Source organism: Anas platyrhynchos, chromosome 18, assembly GCF_047663525.1.
Source record: "Anas platyrhynchos isolate ZD024472 breed Pekin duck chromosome 18, IASCAAS_PekinDuck_T2T, whole genome shotgun sequence".
Taxonomy (NCBI): Eukaryota; Metazoa; Chordata; class Aves; order Anseriformes; family Anatidae; genus Anas; species Anas platyrhynchos.
In genome coordinates this window covers 3,817,454-3,833,988 of record NC_092604.1, presented here as the reverse complement: position 1 = coordinate 3,833,988, position 16,535 = coordinate 3,817,454, and the positions used below count along the sequence as shown (strand labels likewise).

General features: G+C 45.8%; 1 protein-coding gene across 19 annotated transcripts in view; it reads left to right on the top strand.

Annotated features, from left to right (window-relative positions):
- The window catches only part of ZNF618 (zinc finger protein 618), a 176,918-nt gene that overhangs the window by 72,512 nt on the left and 87,871 nt on the right, over positions 1-16,535 (top strand). For all 19 annotated transcript variants that reach the window (XM_072025363.1, XM_072025360.1, XM_072025361.1 and 16 more), the window contains exon 3: positions 13,253-13,509. In XM_072025363.1, the coding sequence (XP_071881464.1) occupies positions 13,253-13,509 (257 nt within the window). The remainder of the gene's footprint in view (positions 1-13,252; positions 13,510-16,535) is intronic.

Here is a 16,535-nt window from a genome sequence, read left to right as displayed (position 1 = left end):
TAGCATTGGGCTGCTCCTGTTTTTATTTATTTATTGTATTGGATTGATTTTATTCTGTTTCAAGTAAATGTTAAAAGCTCTGAAGGCACAGGATTTTACTGATCTTATCACCTCTATAGCTCTGATTGGGCCTGTCTGCTGCCTTTGAAATAACATTGGTTCAGCGTGCAGCCATTTTCAGCTGAGAATTAGTGGTGGCAGAAAGCGCACTCTGTTTCCTACCTTATTAACTTGTATGTGGATCCTGTACCTCACTGTATGCTAGTTAATGGGATATTTTAAAAACCAAGGAGAATTGTTAGGAGCATAGGAAAACTCTTCTTTTAAGGGAGCGAGAGGAGAGATGGCTGTTTGCCTTGGAGAAGATGACAACTAAGAGACAACATGACAAAGCTGTGCATGTTATTGAACACTCCAGAAAAGGTAGATCAGAGACTTCTTTTTTTCCCTTTTGCAAGAAAAAAAGAGGCAGTCAACAAAATTAAAAGGTAGGAAATTAAAAGCCGATGACAAGAAGGATTCTTTTTTCTTGCATGATGGGCTGTTGGAGCTGTTGGAGCATATTGTCAAGAGCTGGGCACTCGAGTGGCATTCAGGAGCTCAAACAGGATGTCATCTCTAGGAGACAAGGCTCACCTGGGTGACCCATGGTGACGTGGGTCTCTCTTCTGGATAAGAGATGTTTCCGGGGGATCAGTTACCCTGCTGCTGTCTGTGGAAAGTTCCTTTAACCTTCTCCTGAAGCCCCTCCTGAGAAAGGGAGATAGATCTGGAGTCACTCGCTGTCTGCACGCCAGCCTTGTAGGGCTGCGGACCTCAGGGTGGCTGTTGGGAATCCTCACGACACCATCACAAGGCAAACTGCTTACCAATAATTAATGTCAGCATTCAGATGGTGGGCTCTGGATCTCGACAAGAAATAATTGAAAAACCAAATGTGCAATTATGTCTGACAAGCAGCGTGTGCTTTTCTTGGTCACCAGAGCCTTGTGTAGTCATGTGTTAGACACGGTTTTATATAATTATTACTGTTTATGTGGTGGGTGTCAAAGGAAGGAAGATTTTTAGTTTCAAGTCCTCCGTTGGCTATTTATTTTAAAGTCATTAGATTTGTTTTCAGACTTAACTACACTTAATGTGTGAGACTCCTGCTGAATAAATCAGACCCTGATATAGGAACTGCATCTGTTTGCGGAGGGAACGGAGCCAGCTGGAAGCTCAGCCCCCGTCTGCACGAGGGCTGTCACCAGCCAGGGAACCCGCTTGCAGCACAGATGTAGCTGTGCAGAAAATCCTGCTTCACTCCCCAAACGGAGGTAAATCCCAGACCTGCTGGGGCTGTGAACTGGCTGTGAGAGCCTGGATGGGTCTTGTAGTTACTGCAGCATTTCCCAGCACTGTTGTAAGGGTCCCAAAGACGGTGGGAGCTCTCTTGGAGGTGAAGCTTCAGCAGAAGGGCTGTGCGGGACATAAGCATTTCCAGCGGCTCCTTTGGCTGGGATGTCGAGGTCTCCCAGCTCTGACGTGGTGCACTTTTCCCTAACACGTCATCAGAGCAAGCTGTGGTGCTTAGGTGCTCTGGCAGTTTTGGTCTTTATCAAGAAGATTGTTGTCAGGAAAGGTCATGTGTTTTAGTAGACCAAGATAGCTGGAAAATACTAAATATGCTGCTTTGTTTCTCTTCACCAGATTTTAGTTTGTAGTTTTACCTCTTAAAAATTATGTGATTTCAATAAGATGTGTAAATAAGACTATTTCAGTAAGATGTTTCCACCTGGAGGAGAAGGTGCCAAGACGTTCTTGCACCTACTTTGCTCCTTTGCCTTACTGGTGGTATCTTTTCTCCTCCTTCCCTCTCTGTGCATTCTGTCCTTTGCAGACACATCTTCATGTGCAGTTCTTTTAACCCAAAGGGAGGTTTGCCAGGGATGACACCAACTCTTCTGCAGGCTCCTCTTCCACCTGACCAGTCCTCACCATGTCCCCAGCTTTCAGGGAGGAGGATCTCCAGGTGTGGCTAAGCATGGGTGGGCATCCCTGGGACATGGTTCTCTGAACCTCTAAAGAAAGTTCTGCACCCCACGAAGGGATGTGTGTGAGTGTTTCTAAGAAGCCAAAGTATTTAAACTGTTTCCCCTTCCTTTACAAGGCCACCTGTGGGATTTTCAGTCCCAGAAGAGCTTAAGATACCCTGATCCTGCATCAGAAAGAGACAAAGTATTAATAACCAGGCAAGGTATTTAATAAGTCTTGGTGCTCTCTGAAGGATTCTCACCAGCCATCTTCAAAAAGGTGCAAACAAACCAACCAGCCGACCAAAAAGGAACAAACCAACCCCCCAGAAATCCCCACTATCTGATTTAAGAGAAGTGGACAGTGGTGTTAAGTTCTGTGCTGTGATGAAGACAAAAACTGTGGGAAACCTATGCTGCTTTCCTTGAAACACAGATCAAGGTCAAGGTGCCATAGGTGTACACGTAAAAGATGAGACAACAGTGCATAGAGCATCCCAGCGCCCATGGAACCGACATGTTTTCTGCATAATCCATGCCAATTTGCCAAGCCAGACCCAGGAAAGCCTCTGATGGTTTGAGGTGGAGAAATGTGTCTTTCTGGAGATGTGAAGTACTGAGACGCAGTAGCAATATTGTCTTGGGCAAAGCTAAGTTACCAGGACATAATTTTTCTTAGGTCATTTGCTCTCGTGACCAGCTTGTGGTTGTTCTGATAAGAGCTTATAGTCTTCTATCTTGTTTACTTTAAACGCGTGTGTATCTCCAGCAACAGGACATCAGCCACCTCATTTGTATCACTCCCCAGCTGAGGAGTTCTCCCAGTCTTGAGGTCCTGTCTCCTTTTCTGGCCATCTCTTCTGTTTGCTCGTTTTATCCCATTCTTGTCATGGCCGTGCTGTGTCGTGCTGTCACCCATGGGTCCATGGCAGTCTGGTGTGAGCTTCTCCTGGTGATGTCGGGGGACCTATGGAGGTCTGCAGACAGTTGTCACCCCCTCAGTCATTTCTTAGTCAAGCAACATAGAGCTCTTTCACTGATATAAATAAATCCTTAATCTATTCTCTTTGTTTTTCTCTGAATTTCTTTGTCTCTGTTGACATTTCCACGCTTGAAAATTTAAAGACGCTGGCAGCTATTCTATTATCATCTTAAATTTAGTTTTTAACCTGCATCATTTGTATGTCACAGTTTTTATCAGACTGAACTCTTTTGCTTTTGGCAAACACTGAGCGTTTGTTTCGTGTTGGATAAGCCCATTTTTATTTTTATTTTAATTTGGTTAGACTTCCCTCTTCAAACCATCCTCAAGATGCTCCTAATAAGGACTTAAGGGAATTTGTTTTGCTAATAACTTAGGAATTCTTTGTGGCTCTTTACTATTGTTCATGTTTGTATTTTAATGTTTATTTTCTAGAGGAGAGGCAGCCTGATTTGGTCCTGTAATTTACCTGTTCTGAAGGATTTGGAGCTTTGGAGCTGTTGAGCATCCCCTGAGGAATGAACACACAATTAAATTTCTCTTACACTTACTGAAGCAGTTTGTTGTTAGGAAAGGTTGTGTGTTTTAGTAGACCAAGAATGTTCAAAAAAAAAAAAAAAGTATGCTGCTTTGTTTGTGTGTTTTCCTTAGATTTTAGCAGTTGTTTCATTTATGGTATTATCTCTTCAAAAACATTTTATTTCTTTTATGTCTTGAGACCCTCACTGCTACAAAGCTGTTGATACAGCATGCATAAGAACTCTCTGAGCAGATGAACACTTATATTCCTGTTAAGAATTTCTTCTCTTTTTGCATTGGGGGATTCCTGCTAAATGCAGGCATATGTGTTCTGCAGTCAGTTAAATTATGGTGAGGGTTGAGGTTAGGATCACTACGTAAAGCTCAGGACATGATGGTGCAACAACCGGGCTAGAACACTAGAAATCACTTCGGTTGATGCTTTCTTGAGATTGTGCTGTTAGTTGGTCCCTGGGGTCCTCGTGGTGGCGATCCCGCACCATGCCATGTGTTGGATTAGTTAGTTTGGTGTTTTTGAAAGTTATTGCCTCTCTTTTTGGCTGATGTTGCCTCTCTCTGATGGCTGGCTGCCATCTGAGGCAGGTAGTGATCCTACTTGATGCATCTCTCTTCTAAAAAGCTCTTAGGTTATTCTGAATTTATGAACTCCATGACAGCTGTGGTATCTATTGAGCAACATTTTTCCAGGGTTGCCTAAATGGCAGTTACTGTTGTATTTCTGCCTGCAGAAGGATGTGGTGTCACACTCTGATTTTAGTTTGTTTTTGGAGGGAGAAGCAGAAAACTTGGATGTGTCCCAGGAAAGGACAGGGTTTTGGGCTGTATTTCTTACCTCAGAAATTATCTTTGCATGTCCAATTAATGTGATCTCTTCAAATCTAATTGCTAAATTTGCAGAATGGGTCTCACAGCCCCTGAGAGTTGCACATTAATCCTGGTTAGCCTCAGCATATTTTGGTTAGTTTGTAAGTGATTACTGCATTCCAAAAAGTCATCTCTGGCACAGGATGGGTGCACCAGCCTGGTGAAGCAAACCCTCTGGCTGACCAAGGATACAGCCCATAGGACTGTGAATGAAGCAAGCAGAGAGATTTGAACACTTCCAAGCAGCGACCTCGAAGTCCTCGAAGCAAGAGGTTCACATGAGCATGTTGCATGGGCTCTGATCAAACTGCAAGTGTGCTTTTGGCAGAGGAACAGCTCTAGAGCTCAGGAGGTTGGGTTGGATGAGTAGGTTGGTCGCTGTGAGGGAAAATTTGAAGCAGGAAGCATCAAAACTAGAAGCAAAATGTTCAGCTGTGTTACTGGAAAAAATACACGTAGCCCCATCTTTTCTCTCTTTTAACCCTAAACTTGAAAGCCTTTTTGCCCAGTAATGTCTGTGAAAGAGGTGGCCCTGGTGGAGGACACCAGACAGTTCCCCTGCTTTCTGACCCACTCCACTTCTCTCCTCCCCATGCAAGGCATGGTGCCCACACAGTGGGGCTGCCCTGGGGACCAAACGAGAGCTAAGAAGAGGGGGTAGGAAGGGCACCACAAATCATTTATCAATCAAGCAGATTTTCATTTTAAATCGTTCTTTTTCTGCTTTCATCATCTCCATGTAAACCGAGAGTTCATTACCAGCTGTTCTGTCCATTCTACTTCTCTTAGCTCCAGTCCTGGCAGGAACCTTCTGACTCTGAAAACCGTGGCAGAGGTCTGTAAGTTGAGCCCAATGTTTTTTCAGCCCTACATTTTTTGCCTGCTTTCATTTCTGACAGCTGAAGCCTTTTGATAAGGCATGAGATGAGCGAGCTGCCTGTTGGTTTTGAGAAGGCAAGTTGTAGTGTCATACGGGTGACGTTATCTCAGTGGGCTCTGCAAAGCATGGCCTTTCAAGTGTCCATTTCATGGTCCCAATTACTCTGCTCTTCTGAACCTCTTTGGTCCTGCAGACCAGAAGAGCGGGCCAAGCACTGTACAAGTGTGTATTTTAGTAGTGTAAAAGAGGACACAGCATGCTTTCCCAAGGGGAAGTTAGATATCACCATCATCAATATCGTCAAGGCATTAGTGACGTACTGACGTGGCTAGGTTCTTATAGCCTGAGTGGTGTCCAGGAAAAAAAAAAAAAAAAAAAAAAAGAAGATGCTCCATGTTTGCTGCTGGGGAGGAAGAGCTTTGTTTGTAGGTATTGACTCAGACTATGTCCTCCTCATTTGTTTCCTTTTCCTCTCCTTTTGAGGAGAAAACACACAGGAGCTGACGTTGAAAACTGAGTCTCCACTGATCTCACTTTGCTCCTCCCCAAAAGCTCAGCAGGATATGCGCTATAAAAATAGCCTCATTAGAAGCCATCTGAGTACATATACAATCACAGATCACTCAAAAGGGAGCACAGAGCATGCATGTTTCTGTTGCTGTCTTCAGAGAATTACATGACAAATTATTCCTAGCTGGAAGAAATGTCCTTTTGTAATTGAGGTTTTTTCTCATTCTTTCATAAGGGAGGAGTGTGTGTTTTTTAAGTAGCTTTTAGTCACTTTCATTATTTATGAGAATGCTACTCCAGATCAGAAAAAGCAAACTGCAAATGCGAGTTTCTTCTGGCTGCAGCAGCTGACTGATCCCATTTGCTTTCAGTCATTGCCGGTTCCGCTTATCACAGCCAGGAAGAAACACTCTCCAAAGATAAAAACGACACCATATTGCAGCTCTTTGGTTTGCACCTCTTTCCCCTCCTTTTCCTTCTTCGGCAGGAGATGGGCTGGAAGCCTCTGGCCTCATCCTGAGAGTGTTACGGTGCAGAGGAGACAGCTGCAAAGAGTTGCCCATTTCCTTTCTGTCCTCCCACCTGGAAGAGCTCCTACCATTGCTCCTTGTGTTGCTGTCCCTGGGGCATCACCTGGACTACTTGGCTTTATAGCCCAAACCGTGCACCTTGTGCAGTCACTTGTCCATAGTCTGTGGTTGCATCATCTGGCTGCGTAAAGCCTCAGGCCTCCAGGAGCTATTGTAGCTGTACCTAAATGGGTCCCGGAACACATATCTACCTGTAGCTGTCCAAATCCCCGTGATGACTCTGAAACAAGCCTCCTTAAATCTCTTCTGCCTTCACATGCTTGTATTTGACATGAAAGTGGCCGTAACGTCATTGGAAGATGAAAGTCTGATGATCAAAGCGGGCAGCAATGTTGAAATGAGCATTGTGAGATGGTAGAGCTGGTAATACAGTAATTGGCTCTGTGGCCTAGTTACACAGAGGAGTGACACATACAAGTACAATGTTTGTTTGCCTCTTTAATGTTTAAAATCCATAGGGCCTGTGTTCTGGAAAGGAAGGAGCTCCAGTAGGAGCATGCGTTGAGCGATCGTGTGAGCAGTGTGCGATCCCAAGGTTTGTGCCTCCTCTCCTCAGCAAGGGAAAGCCTCTTGGATCTCCAAGCTCCACAGCTTGGTAAAGACAAGACAATAAGTAGTAAAGGAGGTTGGTATTACCCAGGAGAGCTCAAAGACATGGAGAAGAATTTAAACTCACCCTGTGGAAGGAGGTAGGGTCTAAGCTAGCACCCAGTGGAAGGAAGTTAGCAGATTATGCACTCTGCTGATCTCTGGTCTCATTTCTCTGAGGAGTTTTTGTCATATGCAAACAGTACTTTGAAGAATGTCCTTTTCCCAGGAGATAATGCCATGGATGTTAAATGCAGGCTGGACTTAATAGAGGGAATTGCAGTGGATCTGTGGAAGGCCACACCTGAACACTGTACAGTTCAGAGCCACCATGAGTGGGATGGGTGCAGGTACCCAGGAGTGGAATCTGGCTCATGGGAAGTTGTCCCTTAGTTCTTGTGCGCTGCTGTCTCCACCAAGTGGAGGCTCTGACCACATTCCTGGTACCTGTGTGTTACCCAGCAGTGCCCTGCAGGAATTCAGAAGATGGAGCTGGTCTCAGTGTTGGCACAGCATGAGCTCTCTGCCTCATGGTCACAACGTTTGGAGACACAGTCACTTTTTGGTTCGTGGTGAGGATTACTTCTTCCAGGTCATAATACCAATTCTTGACTTAACTGAAGGCCAGGCAGCATGTTCTCAGTTACTGTCATTCTCAAGGGAATTTTCTGGAAAATGTTCTGGATCTGCTGCTGCTTTCTCCTTCTTTATGTGGAGACCCTTTGAGCTGTCTGGAACGAGGGAAAGCAAAATTCTGCATAACACACAGCAAGTGCAGTTTTGCAGGCTTGCAAGGGATGCAACATCCTAGGACCAGAGGGGTAATGAAGAAATTATGCTTTACTGGGTCAGGTCTCTTCGGCTCCTCACAGACCCGCAGTACTCCACCTCTCCATCCTATCTGAAGTTTCCAATGTCTTCTCTTTTTTCTCTACCAGTTTGCTGTGAGGTGTTTGTAGAGTTTTTTCAAGCCACAATTGGAGGTTTCAAGCTCTGCTGTCCCACATGGATCTTCAGCATGGATCCTCCTTCCCCTGGTCTCAAGAGACAATTATATTCAGGTCTTCATGACATCACCTCAGACCCAAGAAGCCTGGACTGATCCTAATTTTGATCAAGTCACAGGAGCACTGGCTGAACTTCACATGAGAGCAGAAGAAAGGGGCCTCCACGGATGGTGCCAGTGCTTGCCAGGAAAGCCATCTTCCACCATTGGTGCCTCCTCATCTCTCTCCAAAGCTGCATGGGTGGCCCCCAGTGGAGGCATCAAGTGAGCTGTCTGAGAGCCAGGCCTGAGCCCAGTGTTTTCAGTGCTGCGCTGTTGGATGAAGTAGCACCACGGCCCTGTTTCTTTTTCAAGTGCAGCCCACAGCCTCCTGCTGCGCTGGTGGCTAAGTGCTGGGAGATGGATGTAGAAGACCATGTTGACTACTAAGCCAACTAAGTGGATTTCCAGACCACCTACGCAACTTCTGCCTCCTTCCTGTCAAGGTGGATCTACAACAGCAGCCGTCTGTCAGCCCTGCTACTCCTGGCCTGAAGAGGGACCTTCATGCCTGGGTCTTCATGCCTGGGGAGCTTTTTGGTTGCTGTTTCCAAGCAGATCGAGTCTGTCACTGGACAGTCACCATGAAAATGGTGATCGTTGCTATGCCCTTAGGGACCACTCTCATTGCCACTGTTTGCAAGTCAGCCCCACCACCCAAGTCAAGATCTTGTTTTGTGGTCTTGAGACAAGTTATCCCACATAGTCTTACTGTCAGTCCCTCAGAGGCTGTAAGAGTAAAAATGAGGAAGATATTCTCAATCTGTGGGTGTAGAAGTACAAGGGAAGATAGGAGGGGGCTGCTGCCTTCACCTGCTGTTTTCAGGGCCCTCATCACGCATCACGTGAAGTAATCCCAGTCTGCTGGCTCCTCTGTCCCCTGCAGAGTACATCCGTAGGAGAGGGAAGGTGGGCTGGGACCATATTGCCCTTCAGTTACATTTATGTGAAGGTATTTTGCAAAACCATTGTGCTCCTGTAGATATTCAGCTGGGGTGAATCTGCAGCTGAAGCTTGGCTAAAGCTTGGCATCAGCCAGTAGCTGGAAAATATCTGTGGGATGTGAAATTATAAGAGTAATAGAAGAACACAGCTCTTCCTTCTTAAGCAAAACAGCAACAGTCATGAAGAAGATAAATTTGCTGTCAGGGGTGTGGGACTAATTTCAGCCACATGCAGCTCAACAAGGGAAACGCAACACAGCATTTCCTTGCAGCGTGCTTGTGTTTAGGGTGGCATTCTCTGCATTTTGGCTTGTGTAGTCTGGGCTCTGGAGCCCTCAGTGCTCTGAAACAGGATCTGGCTTACTCAGTAAAACACCAGCACCTCGGGCTGCTGGAGGTGAAGGTGTGTCCTGGGGCAGTGGCAGCAGGAGTGGGAGCATATATATATATACTGAAAAAAATCTCTTGTAGTTAGTGTTCATCATTTATTCCCTTCTCTCCCTAGATGTGGCATGTGAGCGGGACGTGGCTGGGCATAGACCTCACCACAGGGTCACCACTGTGCAGGCGATGCCAGGGTGCTCGACGAGAAGCACTGGGGGCTGTAGCTTCACTTCCATGACACCTGGGTACCTCTGCTAGCTGCTGCTCTCATTGCTCCTAGAAAGTGTCAGAAGACAGAGAGGGTCTTGATTCTGAAAATCCAGTAGTGCTGCTTTTTAAAAATTATTATTATTTTTGAGAGGGCTTATGGGCTTCTCTCAGAGCTTCCATGCTCCAAAATCATGCAGAAGACAGTTGCAAAAACATTTTGGGCTGGTTTCCTCTACACTGAGTATCTGATCAGGATTGTAACATATGGGGCAATGTCAGAGGAATGGATTGCTTTTAATTAATACTTGCAGATTTAGGTCCCACCTAAGAGCAGACTTCCCAACTGGGAAGCTACTTTCTTGGCAGAGATGGATCCAGAAGGTCGGTGAGTGTCAGGAGCAAAGTTTCAGAGAGTCCATTAGTCTGGTCTACTTGCTTACATCTTCCTGCAGCTTCTGGCCACTAAGTTGGGCACCTGTGTACCTCTGGCCAGCACATGTGTACCGAGCCCCCTAACCTGGGGCTGGCCAGATGCAGATGCCCTGGGTTTTGGAGCCTTTGAGAGTTTTGTTCTGCCTGAGCACATCCTTTGGAAAATGGTTGTTCCAGTGGACCACCATCAGTGCTCACATTTTATGCCTCATTTCAACTGTTTCCAGCTTCCAGTGATGAGCTCTCTCTCTACTTTTCCCTGCCAAATTAAGGAAAGACAGTATTTTCTCCCCATGAAGATTATAATACGCTGCAATCAAATCATCTCTCAGTCTGCCTTTTGGCATGAGAAGCAGCATGAAGTTGTTTGGTCTTTTAAAGTCATAAAGCATTTTTTCCCAGTCTTGAACCATTTGAGTGCCTCTTTTTGAACCCTCTCCAGCTTTGCTAATCACCTTTTAAAAACAAGGGAGTTCAACCTGTCTGCAGTGCACTGGAGCTGGCTTTGCCGCAGCTTTGTGCAAAGAGAAAATTACCTCCATATTACATCTTTCTGCTCTCACGCACATGTATCCAGAAGTCACGTTAGTCCTTTCAGCCACAGCGTGGATCTTTGACTGCGGAGCGACCTGCCTGGGGGGCTGTGTGTGAGCACTGGGTTCATGTCCATGGGGGCACCACGTTCCCGGACACATTTTGCTTCGCTGAAACTACTCGGCTTGTGCAGGTTCAGTTGACAGAGTGACTGGGATCACTGGTTTTGGTGTCCCTTTCACAGTCACTGCTCTCCATCCCCCACACCTCCTTCAGTCAGCAATAAATTTGGGCAGCAATGGTTTTAAATTTAATTCCAGAGCACGGTGAATAAATCTGCCTCAAGTCAACCACTTGGGAAGCCCTGTGGAAATCCCTCTGCTCAGGAGCACTACAGGTTGAGGATAGCATTTTGCCTTACAGCATGTGACCTGTTGCTCTCTCTGGACCATGTACTGCTGATAAATTTTGTCTGAATGTGACATAAAGCTGGGCACTGTCAGAAGATCTCTGTTATTCCCACCAAACTTATGATCTGCTCAGAAAGCACTATCCTTAGTCTCACTGCTAGCTGTATAAGCTTTTAATTCCACATCACTTAGCTCCTGCATTGATTTTTATGTTGTTCTGTCTGGGATTGGCAAGTACAGGTTGCTGTGCCATCAATAACTGAGCCATTTCGCCTTCATTTTAGGTCAAAACCGGCTTTTACTGACTGCTTTTACCTTTCTGCCTAACAGTGAGAATTGTAGTTCTTTGATTTTGGTTTTCCTCCCTTTCCCCCATTAAGGGAGGGATTTTCGTCCCCAGAACCCGTGGCTTTTGCTGCCTTTATCAGTGTTTTGCATTTCACACCTTCCTGGTCTGATTGATTTACAATTGATCCTACCCTTTTCACTCTCACTCCTGGCTGCTGCCTTTGCTTCGGCTTTGGAGCGGGCACTCAGCCATGTTGCTGTCTGGTGAGATTGATGGACCTTCTTGGACGTCCAATAATATTACCATAAAGAACTTCCAATTTTCAGCCACGTTTTCTCTGTCTTAATTCATCTTTCTCACTTGTAAAAGCCCTGGATGATTTTGGGAGCATGGGGGGAAGCATGTGTGAGGAGGATGGGAATGAGTGGGGAGGCAGGTCAAGGCTAATTCTCTCTGTTTAGGGGCTATTAATTGCACATTTCATTCCATAATGAGAATGAAACGATGAATAATAAAATATCTGGTGATACGATGTGATTGACCCATTCTGAAATAGCAGCTACATGTCTGTGTAGGAGGTTGTGCAGTAATTACTGCAAAAGATTGTTCTCTTCCTTCATCTGCTCCTCTCATCTCCAGCCTCCCAGGCTTACCCGCTGAGCGCCTTCTTCAGTTGCAACATTTGGATTTGTCTTCCAGCTTCATAACCAGAATCCGAAAGCGTTGCAGGAGTTAGTTTTATATCATGTTAATTTATGCTTTGTTCTGACTTCCTATGATGTTCCAAGGAATGGGATTTACTTCTTTTTTTTTGCCATCGCATGGTCTAATAACTCCAATCCATAAGTTCAGCCTATTTGTCACTTAATTTTGTCTATTACTTCCGCTTATAACTTTTTCAAACACTGCTGGCTGTTCCTAGTGTTAATATGACTCTAAATATGTCTCATACTCTTTAAAATCTCATGTTTTGTGTAGTCTAGGATATTATTATAAATTTAGTTCTGATTTCTGCACAGACTGAACCAGCAATTATTTTATTTTTGCATTGCATGTTAGAATTTATTAATAGTCAGTCTTGCAAACAGGGAGCCCATAAAGAATGATGGGATGGTGCACTTGGAAAAGGAGCTACACTGGGTTAATACTTGGTTCTTGTCTAATGTGCTCTAAATCCCTTTGTCTTTTGCCACCTCAGCACATTTGAAGTTGCTGGTATTGCCTTGCAGCTTTGGGTTGTCCAGGTTCCTTCCTTTTCTTAGGGGGTGTGGGAATTTATGTATTTTGTTTTGATTCTTTTCTTCTGTTAATTTTGAGTTTTCTCACTATTTTGTTCATCTGCTCCTAAATCCTTTCGTCCTCCATCTTTCCCTGCCCACTACACTTTCCCTGTCATCTTCAATACTTGCATCTGCCCATAAATTAATAGCCTCCATAGAAGTTGTTATCATACTATATGATCATCACTCTATATCACCTCTTTGATCGTCACTGTATATGTAAAATAAGGCCATGTGAATACCACAGGATGAGAGTTAGGTTGCTTTGAAGGTTTAAGAGAGGATGCAACAGTAGATTAACGCACGGAGGAATGCACAGGGGCAGAGATAGCTCCAAATTACAAATGTTGGGAGCAAATGATGTTTCTTCTGCATGTGTGGACTACTTTTGGCACAATAGTCATTGTTTGGACTGCTGGAGTTGTTGTCATGGACCTACTAGGAGCCATCTGAAGTTCTGTGCTCCTGCTCACTGAATTGGGCTGGTTTTGACTGATAGTGTTGTTAGTGATGAGTAAGGTTATTTTCATAACTGGCAAGTGGTTTTACTACTTTTGTCTGTTTAAGTTTTAATTGTTTACTATTATGTAATTATTGTTCATTTATATGAGCGGCACCCATACCTAACCATATTTTAAAATAAGCCACATTTTAAAATAATTGCATTAAACAAAAATATCTTTACCGAATTCCCACTCATTAAATGTGAGTGTTTGAAAATGAGAATTCATGGTTTCTCTTCTTTTCCCCCCATTCAGGGAGTGTTTGAAGAGGAGCCCACGGAGCCCAAAAGGAGAGGGCTCCGATTCGGTGACATCTCAGTCCTCACCCAGTGAAGAGGCTGGAATGATGACTGAGGTGAAGGTGAAAACAGAGGTACCAGATGACTACATCGAAGAGGTGATCTGGCAGGATGATGCCAAAGATTCGAAGAAGAATATAAAAGATGGGCCAGGAGACGTGCCAGCAGAGATCTGCGTGGTGATCGGTGGGGTTCGCAACCAGCAGACGCTCGGTAAGCTGTGGGTCAGTGTGCCCCAGAGCTGCTCCTGGCGCCTCGGCTCTGCTGGACAGACCAGAGCGGGGTGCACATTGCTCCCTGGGGCCTGGCTTAGGATTAGTGACTTCCTTTAACTATTGCTATCTGTTTGCATCTGGTCACTCCTAAAGACGCAACCAAGATAAGGGTAACTTTAAGAGAAAGATTATCACCTCTTCTGAAGAGTTAAATCGCATGTCCATCAGTCATGCAAAATTCTTGGTGAACCCAGGGCTGCCCAGTATAGAGGAAACCAGGAAAAAAAGCTTGAGAAAAAGTTTCAGTGTTTTGAGGGAAGTTGCTTTGATGAAAGTAGATGTTCCTGTAAATAATTAGATTTAGCTTAGAAACAGTTCTACAGGTGTCCTCTCCTGCTCCAGGCAAGGGTGTTTCTGTGGGGCCCTGGGGGAGCCTCTGCTCTGGCTAAAGGGTCTCCTACATCTCTGGGACATGGAGCAGGTCCCAGGTGCCGTGCAGTGACTCTGAGAGTGAGGGTGGTTGCTGATAATGAAGAGGAGAGAGGAGTCGGTTGATGTTTCCGTTAAGGGGCTAGGGAGAAAGCTAATTTGAGCTGCCTGGTGTTGCTTCTGGGGTTAGTTTGTCTTGCAGGGGGAAGGAAAAGAGCCACTGATGTTAGATTTTCTCCTGATTTTTGCTTGATTGCTGTTCATGCTGTTGGAAAGAAATCCTGAAGGATGTTGTTAGCTGGGGACTGTCTTGGGAGCATTGTGGTCCTGTTTGTTTTCCCTTCGCCATCAGGACAGCCACTAGGAAAGGCAGGGTGGGTGGTCACTGCTATTTTATGGAAGTTTAAAACATTTGGGAAAAGCCTAAGTCCATAACTGGCTTCAATTTAAAAATCTTCTACTTTGAAGGAAACACTCCATGTATTTTCAGATTTTTTTTGTGCCTCCACAGCTCTTGAGAAGTTGAAGACTGTATGGGCAACCCTGAAACACAGAGGTATCCCTGGGGATGGCTGCTGAGCAGAGGCAATAGGAGCTTCTTTTCCATCTGTGGACGCCAGCCCTTGTCGAGGGGATCTGGGCCCCTGTCACGTAGAACCCCCTTCCCCTCCTCCTGCTGGCTGGGCTCTGCAGATGGTGTCTCCTGAGAATGTGGTTTCCAGCTAAGGTTGACTAGATTGTCATACAAAGTGGGGAATGGGGTTTTGCTGTTGGCTAGCTTGGATGCACACCAACATGTCACATATTGAGGGTGCTGGGGACAGGCTGCGGTGAGGGATTTCCTCCCCATGGCGTGAGGGACAGAGAGGGTTATTTACTAGCTAACAAGTGGTAGTTGAGAGTTTTAGAAAGTAAACTGGAGAACTTCTATCTGGAATTGCTTCTTGAAATGAAATGTGCATCGCATTTGTTATTTTATAGCCTCGTGCTGGGTTTCTTTAAAGGCAACTTGGTCCTGAGGCGATTGGCAGTTAGTGGCCGATTCCTTTGTGCAAAGAGCCCTGTAAGTGCCCCTATTCATCCAGCCATTCGCATAATTCTTGTTTGTTGGGGAGATGGCTCTGAATAACTTTTCTGTTTGGCCACCAAATACTGTGCTCTGTGTGGACTGACCATGGTGCCCAGATATCAGTTCCTTGTGGTTTCTTGGAACTGGCTCCCAGTCAATTCTTCTGGTCCCCTCCACCCCCCACAGAAACCACAGGCAGGCACTATTTCTATGGCTGCAGCCATCTGCGGAACTCAGAGGGGAAAAGCCCTGTACCTGCTGCTGCGCCGGTGATTTCGGCTGCTGCTCTGAGGCAGCCACAAGGTTGCAGGCAGCGGGGGGCACCAGTGCTGCCCAGCTCCGGAGCAGAGGCTCCACGTGTTCTGCTGCTGCTTCCTTGTGCTTCCAGGAGGTGTTCTCCTGGAGCCTTTCTTGCAATTCTGGTAGCCCTGTGTCTAAAGCACTTCAGCCATGCAGAAAGGCAAGGCCTCGGTAGGGTTTTATTCCCCTTCATCAGAGAAGCTGAGAAGGTGTCAAAAAGGGTTATTTTTTATAGTAATTCATGTTGTGGGATGAAGTAGAGAACTGGAGGTAAATGAATCCCCATCCTTTCCATGGGAATGGGAAGCCTGCTCCCCGGACTGTGGTTTCATGGTACAGTGGGCAGCACAGGGGATGTCTCACCTGAGCCAGGGCCGCGGTGCCCGCAGGGGCAGAGCCCAAGTGGCTGCAGGTGACAGAGCTCGCTGGGGGCTTGGCATCGGGGCTTCGCCGCAGCGTGTGTTAGAAGATCTGTGCCTCTTTTCTGAGCCACGTCTCTTGCAGGGCCCCGCCATGTTCACACATCTGTAACTTTCAGCAGTTTATAACAGGGATTCCCAGCTCGGTAGCCGTTGTTCTCTTATAGGGCTTTCATCAGATTAGGCTGTGTGCATGCTGCCTGCTGTTTGGCTGCAAGTTCCCGTGCCTCTCCCTGAGCTCTGGTCTACGCCAAACTCTGTTTCAAGCCCTGCGGTGGATGAACGGGAAGTGCCACGGCTCTGCTGATGTTTGATGTTTGAATTTTTGGACTGCTACAGATTTTGAAATGCTGTGTTGGGATGCAGCGATCCATGAGATGATGGAGTTCAAGATGGAACTTGGTGGAAGAAGTAAGGCAAACAGTAGGATTTCTACCATGGACTTTCGGAGAGGCAACTTCAACCTCTCCTGAGACCTATTTGGAGTTATCTCATGGGCAAGATTGATACAAGGCAAGGGTGCTTGTGAGAGCAGGGAAACATTTAAATAGCACTTCTTTCAAGTTCAGGATCCCTAAGACTAGGAAATCGGGGAAGGGAGGCAGGAGACCTGTGTGGATGAGCAAGGAGCTCATCAACAAGATCAAAAGGAAGAGGAAGGTCTATGAACATACTCCAAATATAAGAAATTAGCCACTTATAATCGCTTACACACTACAATTTGCACCCCTCAGACTATTTTCACAGATGTAAAAGGTGCATGGTGGCCCTCAGGGACTCCTCCTGTCACTCCAGCGCAGCAGCACG